This window comes from Triturus cristatus, chromosome 3_2 (assembly GCF_964204655.1).
Source record: "Triturus cristatus chromosome 3_2, aTriCri1.1, whole genome shotgun sequence".
Taxonomy (NCBI): Eukaryota; Metazoa; Chordata; class Amphibia; order Caudata; family Salamandridae; genus Triturus; species Triturus cristatus.
In genome coordinates, this window is record NC_140584.1 from 1,142,195,299 (window position 1) to 1,142,218,571 (window position 23,273).

The 23,273-nt window shown below is 42.9% G+C and overlaps 1 protein-coding gene across 1 annotated transcript in view; it reads left to right on the top strand.

Annotated features, from left to right (window-relative positions):
- Positions 1-23,273, top strand: part of SMARCAL1 (SNF2 related chromatin remodeling annealing helicase 1) — a 355,566-nt gene that overhangs the window by 300,161 nt on the left and 32,132 nt on the right. The window contains exons 14-15 of the mRNA XM_085649962.1: positions 12,865-13,047; positions 19,544-19,644. Of these exons, the coding sequence (XP_085506088.1) occupies positions 12,865-13,047; positions 19,544-19,644 (284 nt within the window). The remainder of the gene's footprint in view (positions 1-12,864; positions 13,048-19,543; positions 19,645-23,273) is intronic.

The window sequence follows — 23,273 nt, forward strand, 5'->3', positions numbered from 1 at the left end:
GAATAGGTATTCTGGCTCATGGCCCTTCCTGTTCCAAACAGACGATGCGTTTGTCTGAATCTGATCTTAATAGGCCAAAGTCAGAGATCCCGTTGTCTGTGTTAGCCCTTTGCTGGGGACGCCTAAAGAGTTGATTGAAGTAAGTAGACGGCTTGAAGTGATATTACTTTCTGTGCAGATGGATGATGGGAAATGCAGTTTTTTCAATTTCTGGGATACCAGTGATGTCAGTTTCTCAGTAGATAGATGATGGAAAATTAAGTCCTCTTGCCTGAATTATTTTAATGCTGGTTTGGTGGTAAACCAGTGATGTTACTTCCTGTGGAGATGGATGGGGGGGAAGGGTGAAGTGGAGGTTCAACAATTATCCATTATCTGAAGGCTTCAAATAGTCACTCTCTGCCCTTCAGGAGATACAGCACATTGAAGACTTGACCAGGTCTTTTAGCGCCGCACTCTCACAACCATAAGAACTGATACAAATAGAAAGTGAACAAGTGCACTGTTTCACTTACCTTGTTCTCCTCTGTGACCATGCTCTTTTCATCTCCTGTGACATGTCCTCCTTTGACTGCTCTAGGCATATGACTTCCACCCAGTTGATAACCCCACAGTGCGGTCCTCCTTCCTCTTTCCAAGTCATCTTTGATACATAACCCTTATTACCTAGCATCTGCTTGTGCTCCACGTTCAACTTACATGTTCTACAGTCTGCCTATGTGTTGGTTTGTTAACTATACTCCTTCACAACCACTCTCGGGAACTGCGCATGTCTTTGTCGAAAAGAATGTCAAAGTTGCCTCTGTAATCTATTCATAGCAATGATTTAATTTCCTGCTCTCTTCTAAACAGCTCTTATCTTCTCCTCTTACTAGCTTTAGGCACGCATACCACTCACCCTTCGGTTGTTGCCTCACCTCTTAATGCCACCTGGAGTTCTCCTGTCCCCCGCCCAGCACCTGTGAATAGTTCTCCCAGCACATGGATTATTATTTTAAATAGGTTGAGCCTCACAATGTGGTTGGGCTGCCACAAAGGGGTTTCTGAAGGGGGAGTCAGTTTAGGCTTCGCCATAGAAAAGACAATGGTCCGCTCTTTTTTTCTACATTGGATACAAGAACTGTGAAGTGGGTAGAAGGGGCAACTAACATTTATTAGTGAATACCCTATTAGCACCCGGCACTAAATGGTTCCAGTAGTCTCCGAACCAATGGTGGTTGTGTTAGTCTGCAAGGGCTCAATCCATGCTCCATTTTCAGGATGCCCATTTAAGCTAAATGATTTCCATTTACTGTCATTATATGCAAATATATCTTGTTTGGAGTGAATATCCCTTACCAGTGCCTCACTAGTTATCGCTATGCCTACCAGGTATTGCTAAGGACTTGGCTTCTCTAGCCCGTCTGCTTTTTAAATAAAACTGTTCAACCTACTGCTGTTTTTCCTACGTGTTCTTTTATTAGCTGAAAAATAACCTTCCCTCCCTTTTATATTCACGCATCAAGAAATGCATTGGATTAGACAAGTAGTCCCTGGTTGCTGACCCACTCAAATCCTCTGTATCATGTTTGATCTTCACTGGAGATTGTTGAGAAATTGGTTATTTACTGGGACGCAAATATATCTGTTCCAAATGGGATCAAGAAATGTCAGGCACTACAGCTTGGGGATTGATTGGCACTATGTGCATGAGATATCATGCCTGGTTATGTACTTAGGGAGCCGTTTAGAGGTTAGGGTATGTGGAGCATCTTCCAGTAATCAACAGCAGTTCCATCCATTAAATCTGCAGTACCCCTGCATCATTTAGAAGTAGGAGAATCACTTGGTTCCCAGCAGCAGAGCCCCCGCTAGTTCTGCTGTTGTAAACTTTAGCTGAGGACCCTTCCACAGGTCACTGCTTCCACTAGGATGTTTCCGAAGGTTTGACCTTTTTAGGGTGGTCCTTCCAGCGCATATTTTTCATGTTCACGACTTTCATCTTAAACTATGGTGCTCACAGATATGAGAAAGTCGAAAATATCCCCTGCGTGCCATAAGATAACTCTCAATAAATGACGGATATTTCTCCTAATTTTTGTTTTGTTGAAACAATCCCTTGCTTTGGGGGTTTCTAGAAAACAAAAATAACATTAAGCGAGCCTGGCATTGCATTTTTCCTTAGTGATTCCATTGTCTGTAATGACAGCGGTTTGTTAAAATCCCAGTTCCTGTGTCCCTCCCTCCCTCCCCCACCCCCCCGCCCCCCCCCCCCCACCTGCTTACATTACTTCCAGAGTCTTTACAAAACGGCATTCAGAACAAAGTTTGGGACTGCCTTTTAGCTGTAAAACCTTGTTTTCTCCATCAGTAGATGAGGTCTTGCAAAAATGAAAGTTTGGAATTGTAATGCAAACTCCTTGAGGTCTGTTAAAATTCCTGCTCAAAAACACGTGAAGGTGTGCTTACACAGGCAGTTCTCCATACAAATTATTTCCGATGGATTCTTCTAACCTCAGATTCCTCACCTAGTTAACACCCTCAGGCGCCATACTGAACGCAGAGATTTTTGAAAGCATTGCTCCTGCGCACCAGCAGGTAGCGCTGTGTGGTTCCACGCCAACTCTGTCCCACCCTGGAAGTGACCTCAGGCCCACATACAAGTGCCAACCCTTTGTGATGACGTACGTTTCTTTCTTTCTGTGTCTTGGGGCGTTGATATGGAGCTCGCTCCCAAGGAATTTACCTCAACTGTAACAAACATTTTCAGTTCCCAAACTCTTTTTCCAGTGTGCAAGGGAAATGTCCCCTTTCCCCAAAAACGACAGGTTTTAAACTTTGAAAGGACTGTCACAAGTACATGTCTAGGACAGATCCTCTTGAACTATGTCTCTACTGTCTATTGTCTTCACATGACTCCAGGTCTTGCAGGGAATGCGCCTGGATGAACCCCAAGGCCATCTGGGACAGCAGCGCCAAACTTTACACCACCAAATATAATCGAAAGGTGCATTAGGACCAATCTCGATCGAAGTCAAAGATGCAACCCATTCCCAAAGTGATTCCCACAAAAGATCTTCTTCGTACTCTAAATCTTTAGGTTAGTCCAAGAAAAAGAATAAGACAACAAAGCAGGATTCTTCCATGTCGCACCACACTTAACCAGAGAAGTCGCAGGGACGTCAGCATACCACTCAGTCTGATACTGGGGAACCGATTCCACAGCTTGTCCTCGTGCTCCCTGAATTTCCAGGTCCATTTGCAATGCCGCAACAAATAGGGCTTACAAGGCCATGTTGCAAGTTTTTGGCACCATTCCAGCGCCCTCTATCGTGGTTTCGGGCCTAAAGGAAGCCTCCAGTTGGATTACATCAGCATATCCATCCTCAAAGTTGTCTTTGCCTCTTAACCCAATGAGGTTCGCTCCGACTCTTGAGATGACAACCAGCCAGACTCCAGTGCCACGGTCTACTCTGGTTCCTGCCACGTCCACACCAGCCGTGACACTGCTGATGCCGAAGAAGGATCTGATTGTTTTGTTTGACTCTGAGATGAATCCAACAAATTCTCAAACAATGTCCTGTCCTTCACAACTTTTGACGCTGCCAGTCCAACCTAATTCTGATTGTGATTGACCACTGCCATTGCCCAGAGTAAGGCGCAAGTAGTTCAGAGCCTCAATCCTTCCAATTAAAGGCTCTGTGACAGCAATGGACATGACGAGGATGACCATCTTTTTATGGACCTGCAGGAGGACAGTGTGCTAGACCCCTCCCCTGACACTGGGTTGAGTTTTCTCCAACACATTCAAAGAGAAATCTTCGTCTTCTGCGGTGGTAATCTGGCGTGCTGCTGAAGTGTTAGACCTCCAGCTGACTTCCAATCAATCAAATGTCTTGTAAAGCGCGACTACTTACCCGTAAGGGTCTCAGGGTGCTGGGAGAAGGGGACTGCTGATAAGTCAAAGGCACTGTGGTTCAGTCGAAGAACCAGGTCTTGAAGTCTTTCCTGAATTGAGGCAGTGAGGGTGATTGCCTGAGGTGGAGAGGCAGGGTGTTCCAGCTCTTTGCAGCGAGGTAGTTGAAAGATCTTCCTTCGGCGGTGGTCTTATGGATATGGTGGCCAGGGCCAGTTGGGCGGAGCGTGAGAAGCTGTATGGGTGGAAAGTTCTGGACTTACGGCGCTACAGTTGTTAGGGCCCAATTTTATATGTGGCACAATCCTCGTAAATGGCTACACCCAAGAGCCATTGAAAAGGTAAGGTTAGGAAACGGTGGAGGGTGATGCCTTCTTAATTGGTCCACGTCAGTGGATAATCAACATCAAGAGCATTGCTCAGAATGAAATTACTTGTGTTGTTTTTATTTCTGGCAGACAAAACAGGTATAAATTGTGAGAGGAAAAGCAACAAGCCGACACGTGTTTCGCCCTAGTGGCCCATTGGCCTTGGGCTTTTTCAAGGCTAGAGTGATTAGAAAACCAAGAATAAGTTGAATACAAAATGGGTGAGAAAAGTGAGAGAGAAAGAGAGAAAGAAAGAGTGTGGCAGATTTACCAAGAGTGTTAGTTTGGGGAAAAGGGAGAACGGGAAATTAGTCAAGGGAAAACAGATGGTGATAAGGGAAGAGGAAATCGACAATGCAAGGCAAGAGATAGAAAGAGGGAGAGAGAGGGAAGAAGAATGCGAGGGGAAAGAGAGAGACGATAAGAAAGACATGATGGTTCAAGGAAGAAAGAAAAGATCAAACATAAGGCTTATTAGCGGCGACATTCTGTTTTAACATAAAACAAAGTATGAAAGGCGAATAAATAAATAATCGGCACAATATTAATACAAATGTCTTATTGAGTGCATTGTCACATTGCTAATATGGTAGAATCATAGCATTGGAAAAAAAACGTACAAGGACTGTGAAAAGTTGTCCAGGGATGACCTTCTCAAACCCAAAGACATTACAAGCAATGAGAGAGGGAACACAATTAGGTTCCTGACAGACTATCACAATGGACATCAACACATACGGAAAGCCCTAAAAAGACACTGGTATCTTCTGACCTCCAATTCCTCACTAAACAACCAGATGGAAGAATATCCCCAAATGGGTTTCAGAAGAGCCACGAACCTCAAACAAATCCTATGCAAGTCTGAATTCAAGGACAAAAGGATCATACCCAAGACAAATTTTCTGACGAAACCTCCTGGCTTCTACACCTGCCATGATTGCAATGCATGTAAACTGGGAGTTAATAAGCAAACTGAATACAAACACGACCCCACTACCACCATTCGAATTAAGGATTGGATCACATGTACATCAACACATGTAATCTACATCATAATCTGCCCTTGTAACAAATTCTACATAGGGAGCACGATCAGGCCGCTCAAAACCAGAATCTTGGAACACTATCGCAACATTAACAAAGAAGAGATAGGACCACCTTTAACTGAACATTTCCAAGAGTTGCACCCACACCAGAAGACTTTCAAATTCTTTGGATTGGAGATTATCAAACCAGCGTCACGAGGAGGGAATCGTGAACTTATAATGAGACGCAGAGAGAGTGAACACATCATGCGCCTTAATGCGACAACCTTGGGCCTCAACAAAGATGCAGAAATGCATTATTGGCTGTATTAATTCTCCTCGTTGTTTTCATGAACCTTTTTATAATAAGACTGACCTTAAAACAATCACTAACTTCCTTGCATGTTAGTCGCTCCGAGTTTCTCACTTGGTTATACCTCTTTATACTATGCTGTTTCTTTTCCATTCTTTAATTCATTCACAGATTTCGTGATGTACTGTGTAAACCAGTTGAAAACTCAAGATTTATATTTGTACGCTAAGTATGTTTTACATTACTTATAATGCAAATAATTATGTTTTGCATGAGCCATTGACAACCTTTCTCCCTTATTTGTAGACTATACTAATTACTTTCATCTGCCATCCCTTACTTTGATGTGTTTCCGTGTCCTTTTTCTGCTACACACTTTTGTTATCATTTCGGACCTTCTTCACCTAAACTAACATTAATTACTGACCCAAGAGAGACTCATACTAAACTTTCAAAACATTGCCCCCCTTTGACACCAGAAATCAGAGAAGCCGTTTTTTGTGTTAATTTATATTAATACATATACATTTATATATAATTTTTCTTTTTCTTTCCCTTAATTTTCGTCAAGACCATTTCCCTTAATATTAGCATTATTTTCTTAAAGCCTAACCTTTGCTATAATATTTCCCATAATTTTTTACTGACAATAGTCACTAGTAACATAGTAACTCTTCAGTGGCCTCATTCGTACGTCAGCATTCTTTATTTTGCTGACGTCAATGCAACCCGAGCCAGAACCTTTCTGACAGCTCATTCCTCCGATTTCCCTGAGACCGCAGAGACTCATCTATTTCATCCGCAGGTGAGAGAGGCCCGCTTTGCTTCCCCTTCTGGGATATTTAACTATATTTGTGTTCGTTTCAACACAAAAGGCAACCCTGCACTTGCAACCTCTTATATTATGTTCATGCGCCCCTGTTACAACGCTCTCATTCATCTCCCGCTTAGCGCGTCAGTTTCATTCATTACCTAACCGGCCTTCAACTTTTTGCGCAGCCTTTAATCACTGTGTTTTAACTTAAAGACAACCCGTTTTTGCAATTATCAACGCTTCATGCAGCATGTATTTTCGTTTCTATTTAACTTCCATGTAACTCCTAGATTGTCTCACTGGCAATCACATTTTATCTCCGTGCGCCCCTGTCACAACGCTCCCTTTGATCTCCTGCTTAGCGCGTCAGTTTCATTCATTACCTAACCGGCTTCCAACATTTTGCGCAGCCTTTAATCACTGTGTTTTAACTTAAATGCCACCATTTTTGGAATTATTAACGCCTCATGCAGCATGTATTTTCGTTTCCATCTAACTTCCATGTAACTCCTATATTATTTCACTGGCAAATCACATATTATGACAAACGCTCACATCCCCCTTGGCTAGCGCGCCGGTTTCTTTAAACCTTTTTTAATCCCTTAATTTGCAACTTGCAGCGTTCCTTTTACCTTCAAATTAAGCCCCCAATTTTGCGCACTCTTATTATAAATCCCGATTTTAAGAGTGATTTCTTGAATTTTTTGCTTTTTCATATAGGAAGACCTTGTTATTTACTGAAAACCGGTGAGCAGTCTTTCTTGCCACGTGTACAACTAATGAGACACTTTGTTTGTTTCTTTTTTCTTCTTTTTTTTCTTTTGTTTGTTTTTTCGTTTTTTTCGTTGCTCTTGTGAATTTTTCCCCTCCTTTCACCTGCAATTTTCTTTTGACTTTCCTTTCTGGTGTCACTATTAAAAGTTATTGGCGACCTTACCGTATTAACCTGCAGGCTATGCGTTCATTGACTTTTGTATCATCTCACCTTCTGTTTCCTATAATTATGACACATACTTTCTCTTTTCACAATTCACCTCTCGTATAGCATTGTTGGTTCTGTCCCGGGTATGATGGTGCGCCAAGGATGTTTTTTTTTTTTTTTCCAATGCTATGATTCTACCATATTAGCAATGTGACAATGCACTCAATAAGACATTTGTATTAATATTGTGCCGATTATTTATTTATTCGCCTTTCATACTTTGTTTTATGTTAAAACAGAATGTCGCCGCTAATAAGCCTTATGTTTGATCTTTTCTTTCTTCCTTGAACCATCATGTCTTTCTTATCGTCTCTCTCTTTCCCCTCGCATTCTTCTTCCCTCTCTCTCCCTCTTTCTATCTCTTGCCTTGCATTGTCGATTTCCTCTTCCCTTATCACCATCTGTTTTCCCTTGACTAATTTCCCGTTCTCCCTTTTCCCCAAACTAACACTCTTGGTAAATCTGCCACACTCTTTCTTTCTCTCTTTCTCTCTCACTTTTCTCACCCATTTTGTATTCAACTTATTCTTGGTTTTCTAATCACTCTAGCCTTGAAAAAGCCCAAGGCCAATGGGCCACTAGGGCGAAACACGTGTCGGCTTGTTGCTTTTCCTCTCACAATTTATACCTGTTTTGTCTGCCAGAAATAAAAACAACACAAGTAATTTCATTCTGAGCAATGCTCTTGATGTTGATTATCCACTGACGTGGACCAATTAAGAAGGCATCACCCTCCACCGTTTCCTAACCAGTTGGGCGGAGCGAAGGTCTCTGGTTGATGCGCGGAATGCAAGACAGAGGTTAAGGTAAGCAGGTCCCTCTTTGTGTAGGGCTTTGTAGGCATGTGTGAGGTGGCCAGTGATGGTGCTGCAGCTGCGGGATCTTGAGAATGAGTCTGGTGGAGGCGTTCTGACTTTTCTACAGTTTCTTGATGATTTTCTGGGTGATGCCGGCGTAGAGTGCGTTGCCGTAGGCAATTCTGCTGCTGATTAGTCTGTGGGTTACTGTCTTTCTGGACTCGTTGGAGATCCACTTGAAGATCTTATGGAGCAGGCTTAGGTATGGAAGCAGGATGATGATATGGCGTTCATATGGCGGTTCATGGGGAGCGAGGAGTCCCGGATGATGCTGAGGTTTCTTGCGTGGTCTGTGGGTATGTGGGATTCCAAGTGCTGCAGTCCACAAGGAGAGTCCCAGACGGAGGGGGTGGATCCCAAGATGAGGACTTCAGTCTTCTCTGAATTGAGCTGAGGGAGCTATTCTTTATCTAGGTGGCGACAGCCTTCATCCCTTCGTGGAAGTTTTACTTGGTGACTGTGGATTCGTTGGTGAGGGAGAGAATCAGCTGGGTGTCTGCGGCATAGGAGACCATGTTGAGTCTGCGGTTCCTGACGATGGCTGCGAGCTGGGCCATGTAGATGTTGAAGAGAGTGGTGCTCAGGGAGGAGCTCTGCAGGGAGAGACAGTATGCAAAGAGGTCTAGGAGGATGAGGTGCCAGATCTCTTGAAGATGTGGTGAGGGCAGGGGTCCGAGGGTGCTACGAAGTGGATGTTCTTCACGATCTTGAGGATTTTGTCAGCGGTGAGGGAAGTTCAGCTGCATAGGGTCTGTTGGGGTCCTGTGTCATTGGATGCTGTCAAAGCTTTCGTATATCTCCTTAATCTTGCGGTGGAATAAGGATCCAAGGTCGTTGCATAGGTCTAGGAAGGGTGGGATGTCTGCTGTCTCTGTGCTAGGTTTGGCAAATTCTTTGACCACAGTGAAAAGTTCTTTGCTGTTGAGTGTATTGGGTGTTGATCCTTCCTTGTAGGGCTGCTTTCTTTGTTGTTATAATGAGGTAGTGGTGTGCGGTTACACCGTTTTTTAAGGCTGAGTGGTCTTCCGGGATCTTGCTGATTCTCAATCTCTTCTCAAGCCGTCTATAGGTGCATCTTGACATATGAAGGGAGGGAGAGAGCCAGCTGGCTTTTTTAGAGTGTTACTTACCTGGGGCTTTCTTCAGGGGGGCCAGTGTGTTGGCGCAGTTGAAGATCCATCGTTGGAGGTTGCTTGCTGAGGTATTAGTGTCCGTGGAGGAATTTTGCTGAAGGAGGTGATGAGCTTTTTTTCGGTTACCTTGTTCCAACTTTGTGGGGTTAGCCGTGGGTGTTGTGGTATACGGTGGGCTTTGTGAAGGAGAAGTGGACGCAGCTGTGGTCGGTCCACAGGAGATCGTGGCTGAAGGTGATGCCGGTGGAAGAGAAGATGGGGTTGAGCGTGTGTCCTGCTGAGTGGGTTGAGGTTAAGATGAATGTTCTGACACAAGGTTGTGACACCTTTCCATGTCGGACAATCCATCCCCAATCCGGCATTCTTTGCACGATCTCTCTAAAGAGGAAGAGAGGCCTCACAGCTTGGACCCCAAAGGAGCCCTGAGCTTTTACATCAGTCATACTAAGGGCCATCGGTCGAACAATAAGCTCTTTGTGGGGTTCTCCGGGGGCAAAGAAAGGTAAGATGGTGCAGATAAAGAGCATATTTAAGTGGATGGCCCTCTATATTAAAATCTGATACACTGGTCAAGAAGCAGGCTACAGAGGTTGGTTGACTGATTTGGCCAGAGCCAAGGCTGCTACCACTGTGTTGGTACACGGAGTACCTGTCTTGGATAGCTATTGGGGTGCGACGTGGGTGTCAATACGCATGTTCATGAAGCACTACTGCAATGATAGCCAGGTCCAGGATGGGCATTTTGCCCATTCGGTCTTGCAGAACTTTTTGATTTGAACCAATCCACACACCCACCAACTTAGGAGGTACTGCTCTGGTATCTATTCACAAAGTGCGGAATTTGCGGTTAGAAGTATTCATCAGAAGAACTAGTTACTTACCTTTAGTAATGCTCTCTCTGATGGATACTCTATCTAAACGCAGATACCCCACAGCCTTCCCATCCTGTGGACTCAATCAATCAATCACGGCATTTGTAAAGCGCGCTACTCACCCTTTTTCCCATCTATAAAAAGGTGCCAATTTAGAGATCTGCACACTGTCACCTTCTGACAGCGCGGAGAGAGTCAAGAAAAACTGAAACCATCGCTCAGGAGTGGCACTTATCTGTTGCGCCGGCGTTCCTTCTGGGCTTGACTGAGTTGATGAAAGGCTGCATGACACCACATGCGGATCCAGTCTTGCACCTACGGATATTCACAAGGTAAGGAATCTGTAGTTGGAGAAAGTATCCATCAGAAAGAGTGTTACCGAATGCAAATAATTAGTTGTTCTAGTCCATCCTGCCTGGATGTTCCAAACCAGCTGGGAATTAGGGAGAGTGAAGTCTGAGTGAAAGCCCTCTGAAGGCAACTTTTCCTACCTGAAGGACGGCTCAGTGTTTTAGTGCTCGAGTCTACAAATCCGTGCAATGCTATTAGCAATGCAATAATTACATATTCACATAAATTATTATAAATATAGATGTTTATTGGTTCCTGAAACCCGAGTGAATCTTTTGCTTTTTTTCACATTAACCTTGATTTTGTTTTAGTATATTAAAGATATACCCTCCGTTTTCACTGCATCATTTTTAGATGCATTTTAGAGCGGCCAGTCCTGAGGATGACCTGTAGAGTTATTCAAAAGGGATGAAACCTTGACCTGTTACAAGTAGCCCTATAAGACCTTTAGCACCTACATTATTTCAGATTCCAGACTTTTTGGAACAGCTGTGTTTTTTGATCATTTCTCACTGCTTGCATTGGTGTTGACCCAATATTTCTTTGCCTCTTTTTGTCATTTATCCCAAAAGTGTGCTTCAGAATTTTGCCAAGCTCTTCCACCCCATACCCGTGATCATTTTATGCCCTTGTAATATGCATATTTTGTCAAAATAAAGTTGATTCAAGCTACATTTAGGCATGTTTTTTTCTTTTTTAAACAGCTGTGTTACACTTTTAGCAGGTCACTGGTGACTGTTTGGTGCTGTTTACTGCTGGCAGTAATACATAGTGGATACGTTGTTATCTTTGTAGTGTAATCACTTGTGTTGCTCTGTTTTTATTTACATAGCCTAATATTCTGGTTTGCTGAATTTGTAATTAGAAACAGTACTCCAATCTCTGCTAAGACCTAGAATATTCTGTTTATTTTAAATGACAGCACTTCAGCATTTAGTTTAGGCTTTTTCCACAATAGTCATTTTACAACATGTATGTCGATTGTGTTGTCCTATTCATCTATTTTGATACCTTTGCAGGTTCTTTGCTCATCTTCATTCACTTATTATAAATCTCTCTCCGTTGAGGAACTTACAAAATTGCTGTCTAAAATGTCATATTGGCTATAGAAATATCATATGCAGACATTCATAAAATATGGATGTTTTGCACAACTGTCCTGCTTCATTCATTACAAACTGTGCAAAGTTTGCAGCGCAGATGTTGTACCGGTTTATTAACTAATCATTCCCTTATTTCTAGTTTATGTAAAGTACTGAGAAAATATGTACTGTGTCCTTTTAAAAAGAAAAACCCTCCATAAATCCTAAAGACTTGGTCATCCTTCACCCTATATCTTTCCTTCCTGTAGCTGGAAGGTTTGAAAACAATAGTGGCATCTCTGTTCCATGATTTCTTAAAGTAGTAATGGTTTTCAGGTAGGCTTCAGCCCCAGTAACGGCATATCATTAGTACTAACTTCTGCCCATAGTGACTTGAGGATTGCGGTTGAATGTGGCAGCTTCTTGGCTCTGGTGTGTCTAAACCTATCGGCTATTTTTCCCACTGTTGACTGAAGGATCCTCATGGTCCAGTTGCACCGGCATGGTTCCAATATTTTGTTTCGCCTCACAACCAGGTGGTTCACCTACCACCTTTCACTTCAAGCTTGTAATTGCTCGCCATCTTCTCTGGTTGAACAATTGGCATGAGGCACCTGCCCAGATCAACAGGTTAAAGGCTTTCCAAGGGCTTTGATGAGACCATGGTGCCTCTCATTTCTGGAGATAAACATATATAGCATGGTCTTGTAGCAGACATTGTCTGGATGGGCTGCCACAGCCTCATGTTGAACAGAGAGAATAACTGCGACCTGGTCACTGGAGGAAGAGTTAAAGATTTAGGGCCCATCGTTCTCGACTAGCATCTCGATCATTCATCTGTTGCCTCACCACAGCTTCTTCTCCTTCAATACTAACACCATGGGCAGTTAATGAACATATATTGGGAGAAAGGATTGGGCAGGAGGAGTGAATTTCTCATCAGTATTTTCATTGGGTTGGGGTATGCTTGAAAACTAAGCTTCAGTCTTGAGTGACTTAGACAATCTTGTCATTCCCAACCACTCCTATTCTGGGCCATGCATGCAGTTCCGAGGCTACTCACCCAGTTACCCAAATACACATTTTTGCATTCACTAGTCTAATTATTTTTATGTTTAATATTATAAGCAATGGTTAAGAACCAATTAACCTGCTCTTTTTCTCTTCTACAGAATGTGGGGCACATTCGCATTGATGGCCACACCTCATCTGCTGACCGCCAAGCCCTGTGCCAAAAATTCCAATTCTCTGAGAATTGCTGCGTAGCTGTGTTGTCCATCACAGCGGCCAACATGGGCCTGACCCTCTCTGCTGCTGACTTGGTGGTCTTTGCCGAGCTGTTTTGGAATCCAGGTGTAAGCCAATATTACATTTTTTTATTCTACCTGCATGCACAGCATGTAGTGAACAAATAGTTGTGGTATGGCCTGATGAAAGGATAGCGGTAAGTCGTAATCAAAGGATAATGGCATGTCGTGATTAAAGGATAGTAGCACATAGTAATTAAAGAACAGCAGCAAGTAGTGGTCAAAGGATAGCAACGAGTAGGGATCAAAGGATGGTGTCATGTAGTGAATAAAGAATAGTGACATGTAGCAACGAGAGGTTATTAGCATATAGTAAATATGCAGTGAACCGCTGCAGTGAAGGTGGCATGTAGTGTTCACAAATATTGGCATATATCCATCAAAATAGTGCCCTATAATGACTACAGGCTAGTAGCATATAGTGGATATGCAGTTGTAGAATTGCAGTGATGCCGGCACGGGGTAATCAACAAATAGTGTCAGATTTCTGAGTCCTGCAGATGAGTTACAATTTCCAGACCTATGTAGTCTGCACTCTTATTCTCTACCTGAATTTTGGTTGTAAAACCTAATTAAGCTCCCATTCTAAATTCTATGATAGCAATATTCAGAGTAGTGTGGTATCCTTGCATAGCTAAGATTTTTTCCCATGCACATTTAGCCATGTAATACTTGGTAAAATATGAAAGGGGAAAAAGAGGTCACAACGAGGGAAGTTGTGTGGCAGTCTGGACAAAAACTCTGATTTGGCTTGTTGTCCCTCATTCCAATCTCTCAAAGTTTGAATTGGAGGTACTCTAACCCTAGAGAATAAAAATTGTGTGGTATAATTTTTTTGGGGCTGGGTGGTATTTCCATAAAGTAATGCACTCCACAGTCAGAATGGGGGCATTAACCTGCATATCTGTTCCTTTATCTTTACTTTCACAAAACACTTGCTCTTTTTCACATGACTTTTTAGATCTCATCTGTTTGTGAAAGACCTCTTAGGACCATTCCACAAACCCATGATGGGCGTTACGCCCTCCCCTTGCTTACCTTTGGTTGATTTTGAGCTTGACGTCTCTACCCTTCATTTGACTTGCTGACTTGTATTGTCACTTTGCTCAAATTTAGGGAGAAGCTTCTTTCTTCCTCAATATAGTGTCCTGCTTCCCCGTCAAATACTTGACTCTGCACACTTTGTGTTGTTCCTTCCTGCCTCCACTTGCTTTCTCCCTAATACACGGCTTCTCTAATTGCATTCCCATTCCTCAATCCATAGGCAACATTTTGCTCCTTCTCCATATTTCTTTTTATTATTCTATTCTTATTAACCTCTCCCCTACCCCAAGCCTATGAGTGGCTCGGCCATTCACCTGTGACAGAAACAGATGAAAATTGTGACCATATGACGTGAAAGTGGTCTTCGTGTGTTTCCTGTCACAAGCTACATTAAGGCACTATTGATTGCATTTGAGTGCAATATCAAACATTTCCTCTCCCCTGGAGAAAGCGCATGCATAAATACCAGTAAAACTTACTTGCCAGAAATGTGAGAATGATAAAAGCAGTTAAATAGTAAATGTTTAATAAATATCCTGACTAATGTTATGTAAGTGCCAGGTACACCTCTACTAACTCCTCTCCATGGCTCAGGATGAATTGTCTCTCTTAGGCCCGTAGCGCACTCATTGTGCCAGATAGGAGCCCCCTTCCAGTGGGCTTTGGCTCCTCGCCTGCAACATGACAAAAATATAGACAACTGCTAAATACAACTCCTTTCACTGCATGGTAGTCTGTTGAAGGGGTGTCTGAGGATATCCTGAGGCCCATTCCTCAGACCGTCTGAGCATATCTAGCTTTGAAAACTGAGTCAAAACCCCTGGGACAGACTTTCCTAAGTTCCCTAAAAAGCACTTCTAGGAAGCCTAAGGGCCAGATGTACAAAGCTATTTAGCATTTCTTCATGGCCGAATCACCATTTTGGCCTGTTATGAAATGCTAAATGGCCTTTTGGCATGTACAAAGGCCATTTGGGAATCTCAAAATACGATTTCTACCCAGTAGAAATCACATTTTGCGACACCAAGAATACAAAATCGCAGTGGACTCGTCATGTACCCTATGGGAAGCCTTTAAAACTGTATAATGCAAATATATACGGTCATTACTGGGGGTGCTGCAGGAAAGAAAAGAAGATCCAGTGGGACACTCTAGAGGGAGAAATTATTCAGTTGGAAGCACTGGCACTAATGGGGGAGGAAGCCGACCCTCCGATTCTGCATTGTATTGGTCTCAAACAGCAGGAAATGAGAGACCTAGCAGCAGATGCGGCCAGGTCCTTAGCATTAGCATCACAAAGGCGGCTGTATGATGTGGGCGACAAAGCCAATAAGAAGATAGCGTGGTTGGAAAAGAAGGATAGGGAGAGAAGCTGAGTGGTAGAAATACGAGACTCCTAAGGGAAAATACAGGTAACAGGGGAAGAAATAGCAAAGGCCTTTGCAGAGTGCTATGATTATACGCCTCTAAGCCTGCCAGGACGGAAGGCGATTGCCGAGAGTTACTCATAGACATACGGCTCCCTACATTGACCGACGAAGACTGAGACAACTTGGAAAAAGACCCTACAGTTGAAGAGATTACAGGAGCTATAAGGGATTTACAGACCTGGGCCCAACGACCTGCCAGCAGAATTATACAAAGGAACAGCGAGTGTGGCAGAACCACACCTGCTGAAAATGTTTGAAGAAGCGGCAAAAAGGGGATATTTACCGACCAACGAACGACCACTATTGCAGTGATCGCCAAGAAAGGCACACCTCCAGATAACTGTAGTTCCTACAGACCTATCTCCTTGTTAAACATAGAGGCTAAAATTTTGGCTAAAGTACTGGCAAATCGCCTTAGGGGAGTAATCACATCTCTGGTGCACCCTGACCAGTCTGGATTCATGCCACATCAGAGTACCAGATTGAACCTTAGGGCGCCTCGATGGGGTTATGCACTTGACCAAGGGCCAGATGTACCACCCTAAATTGCGGTTGCAAATGGACAATCGGTGGGTTGTACATCTGGCTCAAAGTCCCATGTAGAAGAAGATGCAGTGCTACTTTCACTGGATGCACGCATGGTATTTGACAGTATCGAATGGCAATATTTATTTGCGGTCCTGGAGAGGTTTGGATTCTAGTCATGGGTCCTGGAGAGGTTTGGATTCTAGTCCTGGGTCAAGCTACTCTACACAAACCCACTGACTAGAGTGCGAGTGCATGGCTCGATCTCCCGCTCCGTTTCCCTACTTAGAGGCGTGTGGCAAGGCCCCCTAAGCTGTTTGTCTGGCCCTGGAGCCGCTGGCGGCCTGGGTACGAGGAGATTGGAATTTTTGGAGGAAAATGTGATGACCCAATTGGAGTGCCTGAAAAGAGATGTGGCGCATTGGAGAAACCTTCCGATCTCTTTGATGGAAAGAGCGATCCTCTTTAAAATGATGCCAAGTATGTTATATGTACTAAAAAATACCACATGCAGAATACCTGACCGTTTTTTTAGAGAAGTGGACAGTGAGTTGAGGAGGCTCCTCTAGGAAGGAGGAGGCTCAAGGATAGCGTTAACAGTATAAAGAAGTGTTTACGAAGGTGGCAGACCCGGACATTGAAAAATACCATTGGGCCTGACAGTTGGTAATAATTAACAACTGTCTCTTTGCAGAAAGGGACAAACCGGCATACAGGGTGGACCACATAGTGATGGGACAGAGGTGATACCCAGGAGTGCTATATAGGAAAACTAACGAAAAACGAATGTTCCCGCATACACAAGTAGTGATACGAGCGTGGCAAGGAGCCACTAAATTCCTAGGCTGGTACAATAGGTTAACAGACCGAACTCCACTTTGAGACAGTGAGTTACTGCAGGAAGTAGATGATTTACATGGGTTTAGCAAATGGAGACTACTAGACATAACTCTCTTAGGGGATGTATGGAGAGGTTTGGCAATGATTTAATTTGAGGACCTGCAGAAGGAATACCAGCTGGCAGAAACAGACAGATACAGATGCATGCAATTAGGACACGCGGAGGTACATCCGAAAAGGTAAGCAACTCCCAGACTATGCTCACTTAGAAGATAGGCTATTAATGGACCCAATCTGTGAAAAAGCCACATCTTTATTATATAGAAAAATTATTCATTATTTGCCCGAACCGCTGAAGGCTCTACGGGAGGTCTGGGAAGCAGACCTAGGGCTGTTGGAAGAGGACGATTGGACGGAAGCAATAAAAAGTCCAAAAGGAGTAGCGCTCGGAGCGAGATTTCGATTGGTCCAGCTTAGGCTCCTACATAGATCTTCCACAACAAGAGTACTGATGCACAAGCTAGGACGTTGCCCTCAGACCGCTGTACAAGGGGATGCAAAGAAAAGGGTACTTTCTTCCATACCATTTGGGGATGCCCGGTCATACAGCAATACTGGGAAAGGGTGACACGATTAATGTCTGAGGTTTTAGGGGAAGAAATACCCTTGGAGACCAAATGGCACATCTTGTGCGTAATGGGTGAACAGAAATGGCAAAAGTATCGTAAGATGTGGCTAATGATGGCGGCAATGGTAGCGAAAAGAAACATCGCTAGGGCTTGCGGAGCACGCCTTCCCCCCCGGGGTAGAGCAATGGCAGTCCGGCTTAGACTGGTGCAGCTCAGCAGAAAAGATGGTGTATGAGAGTATAAGCTGCCCTCGAAAATGGGGGAAAAGTTAGGGTCCTGAGTAAATAATGTAATAGGGGAATCCATAATCGACATGTAAGCATACAATGTATCACAAATGCACTTGTGGAAGTGACACTCTAAACTGCAGTTGATTGATGTTGAATAAAAAGATTTTTTTTTAACATAGGAAATCGCAAATAGGAATTTCCTATTTGCGATTTCCTGTGCACATGTACAAAGCATTCCTTAAATGCGAATTTGGCATTTAGGAAATACTATTACCATTGACTCAAAGTCGATGGTAACCATGTGAACATTTTCAAAAGTACTCTAAAATGCTTTTTTTAAAGTGCAATAAAGCGCATACATGCCGTTTGGTCATGTATGCACTTTACATGTGCACCACTTTTTCCGGGGTGCAGTAATGGGCGCCTTAGGCTGAATGTCAATCTTGCATTAGCAATTTCCTAATTTGGGATTTCATATTCGGAAATCGCATATTAGGAAATGCGAAACCATTCATACCTATGAGCCTTTAGGCCCATGCAAACGAATGGTTTGGTATTACTTAAATTGCGTTTCCCAAATAGCGATTTCTAAGGCGTTGCTATTGAGGAAATGTAAAATAAGTATTTTGTACATCTGGCCCCAAGGATTATTGAACTTCTATAGTTGACAGCTGTTAGAAAGATTTTCCAAATTAGATGGAACAATTTTATAAGCTGCATAGCTGGTCATGGAATGTATATACCTATGCACAGCATTTAATTTCACGTAGTGTTAATCTGACCGTTCCACTTCAGTCTGTTTCTCAGAATGTCGCTTAAGAAAGCAATTCTTCCTCTTATGCTTCCTCTTAACTTATCAGGGAAATGAGAATTGAGCCCCTGATCAAAGAATCAGGCTGAAGGTTGTTAGAACCAACAATGACAGAAACTTCTGGGGCTTAAATACACAGACATTGTTAGAGGTGGCAAAATTCCTCATTGGGGATACTTAGCGATGCTGGAAAAATACAAATAATGAACATTAGTGCTTTAAGAATCCCATATTTTAGCCACAGCATTGCACAGATGGGGTTTGATTTTGTGCACAAGTGTTGATCTACAAGTATGCCATTGGAATTACAAAGGTGTGTTACGGGCTGCAATGCTGATTGTATCAGCGTAAACCAACTATCTTCTTGTCTTTAGATTTATTATTCTTTCATGAAAGGTCACTGGGTTGAAATTGCAAATATAATTGAAATTAAGGATCTAAGCGGTATTAAGTATCAAGGTGATGCTTGTATAACCTTCTGTAATATAGTATGATCCATAAAGCTTTTAAGGGGTCCTCTTGTGGAAGTGCTGCCTTCAAAGCTGAACTCCGCCTATAACAATTGTAAAACTCCCATTCCCTTCGCTGTGCATCACCATCCGCCCCTGCACCTCTAGGACGTTTTTAAAAGACTGCTGCTGTTGGTCGAGGTTGATCTTTAAACTATCTGTACTATGATTTTCTACATTTCTTGTGCTCTCCCATGCCTTCCTGCTTCAGTTTTCTCTTCCAAAAAGGGGAGGAAGAGATGTGTAGAACCTGCAGAAGTACCACATGTTAGAATAGTGATAGACCAACCTACATGTTATCATGGCAGCTAGCAAGCAGTGTATTTGCCATGCTTGCCAACTGCTAAGAAGTTATAGATCCCTTCCCATGGAACTGAAAACTTGAATAAATGGATCTAGGGACATGTTTGGGCTGAATCATAAAGATTTAATTTTATATGGATTATCTTTAGTGGAAACCTGTCTATGCAGCATGGTAAGGAGGCATTTTTCAAAAGTATTTACAATCTTTTAATTACATTTTTAGGTCCTGGTTCAAGCAGAAGACCGTGTGCATCGGATCGGGCAGACTAGTTCTGTGAACATCCACTACATTGTGGCAAAGGGCACTGCTGACGACTTTCTATGGTATGGCAAACATATATCTTTTTCCTTTAGTATTTACTCTGACAAAGTACTGCGAGCCAGATCAGTGGGCATACATCCACTTTTTATCCATTTGTCTTGGGTGGATCAGGAGCTTATCCATCTCAAGGCCTGATTTTGCTGTGCAGTTTTTAAACTCCTTATATCGGACGTGATTTAGATTTTGACCCTACACTTCCTAAGGGTATAGTGTTGTACACTCTACAGTGTCTTTTACTTTAGCGTGGATTAAATTTACAAACTAATGTGAGCATATGATGATCTAAATTGGCTATTTTATGTTATACTTATGATCTAGTCCTAAAAAGATTTTCCAAGGTAAATTAATAGAAGTCTTTTAGATATTGTTATTAAAAAAAGGTCAGTTGTTTTTCTTTGCACTTCAGTTTTATTTTTTCAGATCTTTTTATTGAATAAACAAAAACAAAGACCGCAACAACAACAAAAAAACAACAAAGTGCAGTGCAATCTCATTAATTTCCAACATCCCCAGTGCATTAGTACAGTCCTCGCCATGACGTTACATAGGACCAACAACTAGCCTTGTGCTGCATTAAATCCTTTGTGATCCGAACATTGTTCTCCCTCGTGGTCAGCCAACAGTGGGGAGGCGTCGCTGAATGGTGTGCATATCATCCCTCTACTCACGTTCCACGCACCCCAGATTTTGGTCCATTTTTGTGGGCATCTTCTACTTTCATATATAACCCTCTCCGCCTACATGCACCAATCCATATCAGAGTCCCAGAACTTGGGCTTAGTTACCCCTTCCACGTTCTTGCTATGTTACGTTTTGCCACCATACTACTCTTGAGAGGTCAGTTGCATCCCATATATTAAGAAGGCACCAGCGTGGCGAGACCTCCAAGGTTGTATGACAGGTTAAAACAGTGCTGAAGTAACCTTCCCCTAATATGTCTGAAGAATCTGGCATTCCCACCACTGGTGCAGGTAGGTACCAGCTTGACCACATCCCCTAGGGCAGCAGAGGAGCTCAGGGCACCCATTTTGACAAGCACCAAACTGGTGTAGTATGCTCTGTGTAGGAGTCTGAGTTTGATAACTTTAAAACGGGATCGGATCGCCACATCCCGGGGGGACGCCAAAACCTCCTGCCAATCTTCGTCACTAATGTCCCCGATATTCTCCTCCCATTTAACACAAATTCCCCAGTGTATCAGGTGTATTGTTTAGTATTTTTCTGTTAGTCAGTGAGATAGCCTTTTCCTGAAGTTAATCGTCTAGAAGTCTCTCCTCTAGGGGCGATGAGACCGGCAGCTCAGTACCTTTTGGTAGCGCCCTTAGTAGTGCATTACCTTTTCACTTCAGTTTTAAACATAATTCACTTTGACTCTTAGTACAGGACAGTAAAATCTGCAGAAAACGGGCACATGCGTATTCTACAGGCAGTTCTTTAACCAGTTTCTTTCTCTTGAAAGATATAGTCCTCAGTGGTAGTATAGTCTGTCTTTTGGGCTAGAAATCTCTCCTTCCACCCATCTCTGCCTCTATACCGACACCAGTTTTTCGGTGTGCTTAATGTCAGCTCACCTAGAAGTGGTGTTAGGTCAGAGGCGGTATGTTAGTTTCATTGAGCATTAACCGAAGTAAGGCATGGGGTTTTACTGCATTGTATGATCTTCAATGATAGTCATAACTGTTAGAATAATTTACCGCTCCATGTATGAACTCCGGAGACCTTTCCATGGATAAATTGTCCATTGAAATGTCACACAGGGTGTTATTGTTCATCTGCCCTTATGATGAGCAGCACCCTCCCATAGCCTGGGGTTATGTTTTTCTTGGAAATAAATTGTTGAACCCCTAATGAGGAGTTTCAAGTCGACATTGAGCATCTGATGTGCAAGATATGGGTGAAAATGCATAAAATGTAGGAAAAATGCAGTCTGTTAAGCTTGCATAGAAGGGTGAGAAAAAGTGCTGTATCTTTAAGATTCCAGGAGCATTCTATGCCCATGATGTACTCTGCTGGCAGTTGCCTCAGAGTCAGTTCTTTTTTATGAACCCGGAGCACTAGTGAGGTTTCACACATCTATTCTTTGACTAAATCTTTATTGCAAAACTTTGCTTTTTCACTTTCAACAACATATTTAACATCATTTTATCAAGTGAGGTGATTTTTTTCTTTTTTTTTTGACAAGTTTTGTCCTCAGAAATGCCTTTTTCTTTAAAAAAAAAAAAAAAAGTAAGTTTTTTTCTTTTTTAAAGTGACCATCCTGTGGGGGGAAGAAGGTTGGCTCTGCCCCCTCTCAATGTTGTGCATTCAGTTAAAGACTGCAACATCTGTTAAAATGCCCAAAAGACAGAGAAGTCCATAAGGTTCAGAGGAATCGAGGAATGATGTAGGACAGGATAGTTAAGGAAGAATTAAAAAACAGGCCGGAGAAGACAGCCTCTCATGCTTCCTCTGAAAGGCAGCCTGCTTCTGTAAATGACTCCCCCGTGGGGCAGGACCAAAAAAAAGGAGATCTTCATGAAAAGAGACAGCCTAGATCATTCTCTGTCATGGGAGATCAACGTCAAACGTGATAACAGCATCAGCGATCACCTATCCTCCATTGAAGGCAGGTTCAACGTATGGTTCTCATCAACATCATGGCGAGCACGGCAAACAATTGAAACGTCCGCAGGCTGAAAATCTGTAGACATAGAAGATAATCTATCGATCGACGTATTAAAAACGGCTGTATTTATTGACATCTGAACCAGCTATACTTTTGACATCGGTAGGACTCTTAACATTGGCTTTAAAGGCGATCATGGTCCCACCTCTTGAAATTGAAGAGGAAAAAACACAGGACTCCATCTAAGTCTCTAACACCATCAATGTAGAAAAGAATAAGACTTTCACCATCACCTACGATGTCAATACCTATGACGGCTACTCCATCTCCGTCTATTGCATCTCTTGCCATTCTCCACAGCTGTCGTCGCCTCATCAACATGTCTCCTAAAGTGACACCATGTTTTTCCAACTCTGACTTTCAAAAACATAGTAGAGTGCTGTCTAACCCGCCTCAAGCTATGCATCCTCCTATTACACTGGATCTGCAATCACTACCTTTCAGACCAGGATGGTATTGAGGCCAACATCAATGTCTACACTACCGAAAAGGATACCGACACCTCCTCACAGTTCTCAGCATCTTCCCATCTTACTCCGTAGGGGAGGAGCAGACACAGTTCTATTACCAGATCCAAGTCTCCTATTTTGGATTTATAGGAAACTCATTCCGCGCACACACTGACATCCCTACCCATATTCCCTCTCATGTCTATCGTCCTTCTATTGACTCTGTGCTGAGACAATAAAATGAGGGTGTGCAACAGCTTAACTGGTAGAAGAGGTGCTCAGTTCCTCTGTCACCTTCCGCTAAAATGCACAAGCCCTCCTCCTGTGCTATCAGGCCCCTGCCCTAACCCTAACATTTGTTTCCTGGGACCTGCTTCCCTTTACTCTTTATTTTTTGCACCTTTATGTAGTGTAAAGTCTGCATGTATTGGAGCGTGTTACATCCGCTCCAGTTAAATGAAACACTTTGTTTAGGTGTGTCGAGATTAAGTGATTTGCCCAGAAACACATGTTGAGC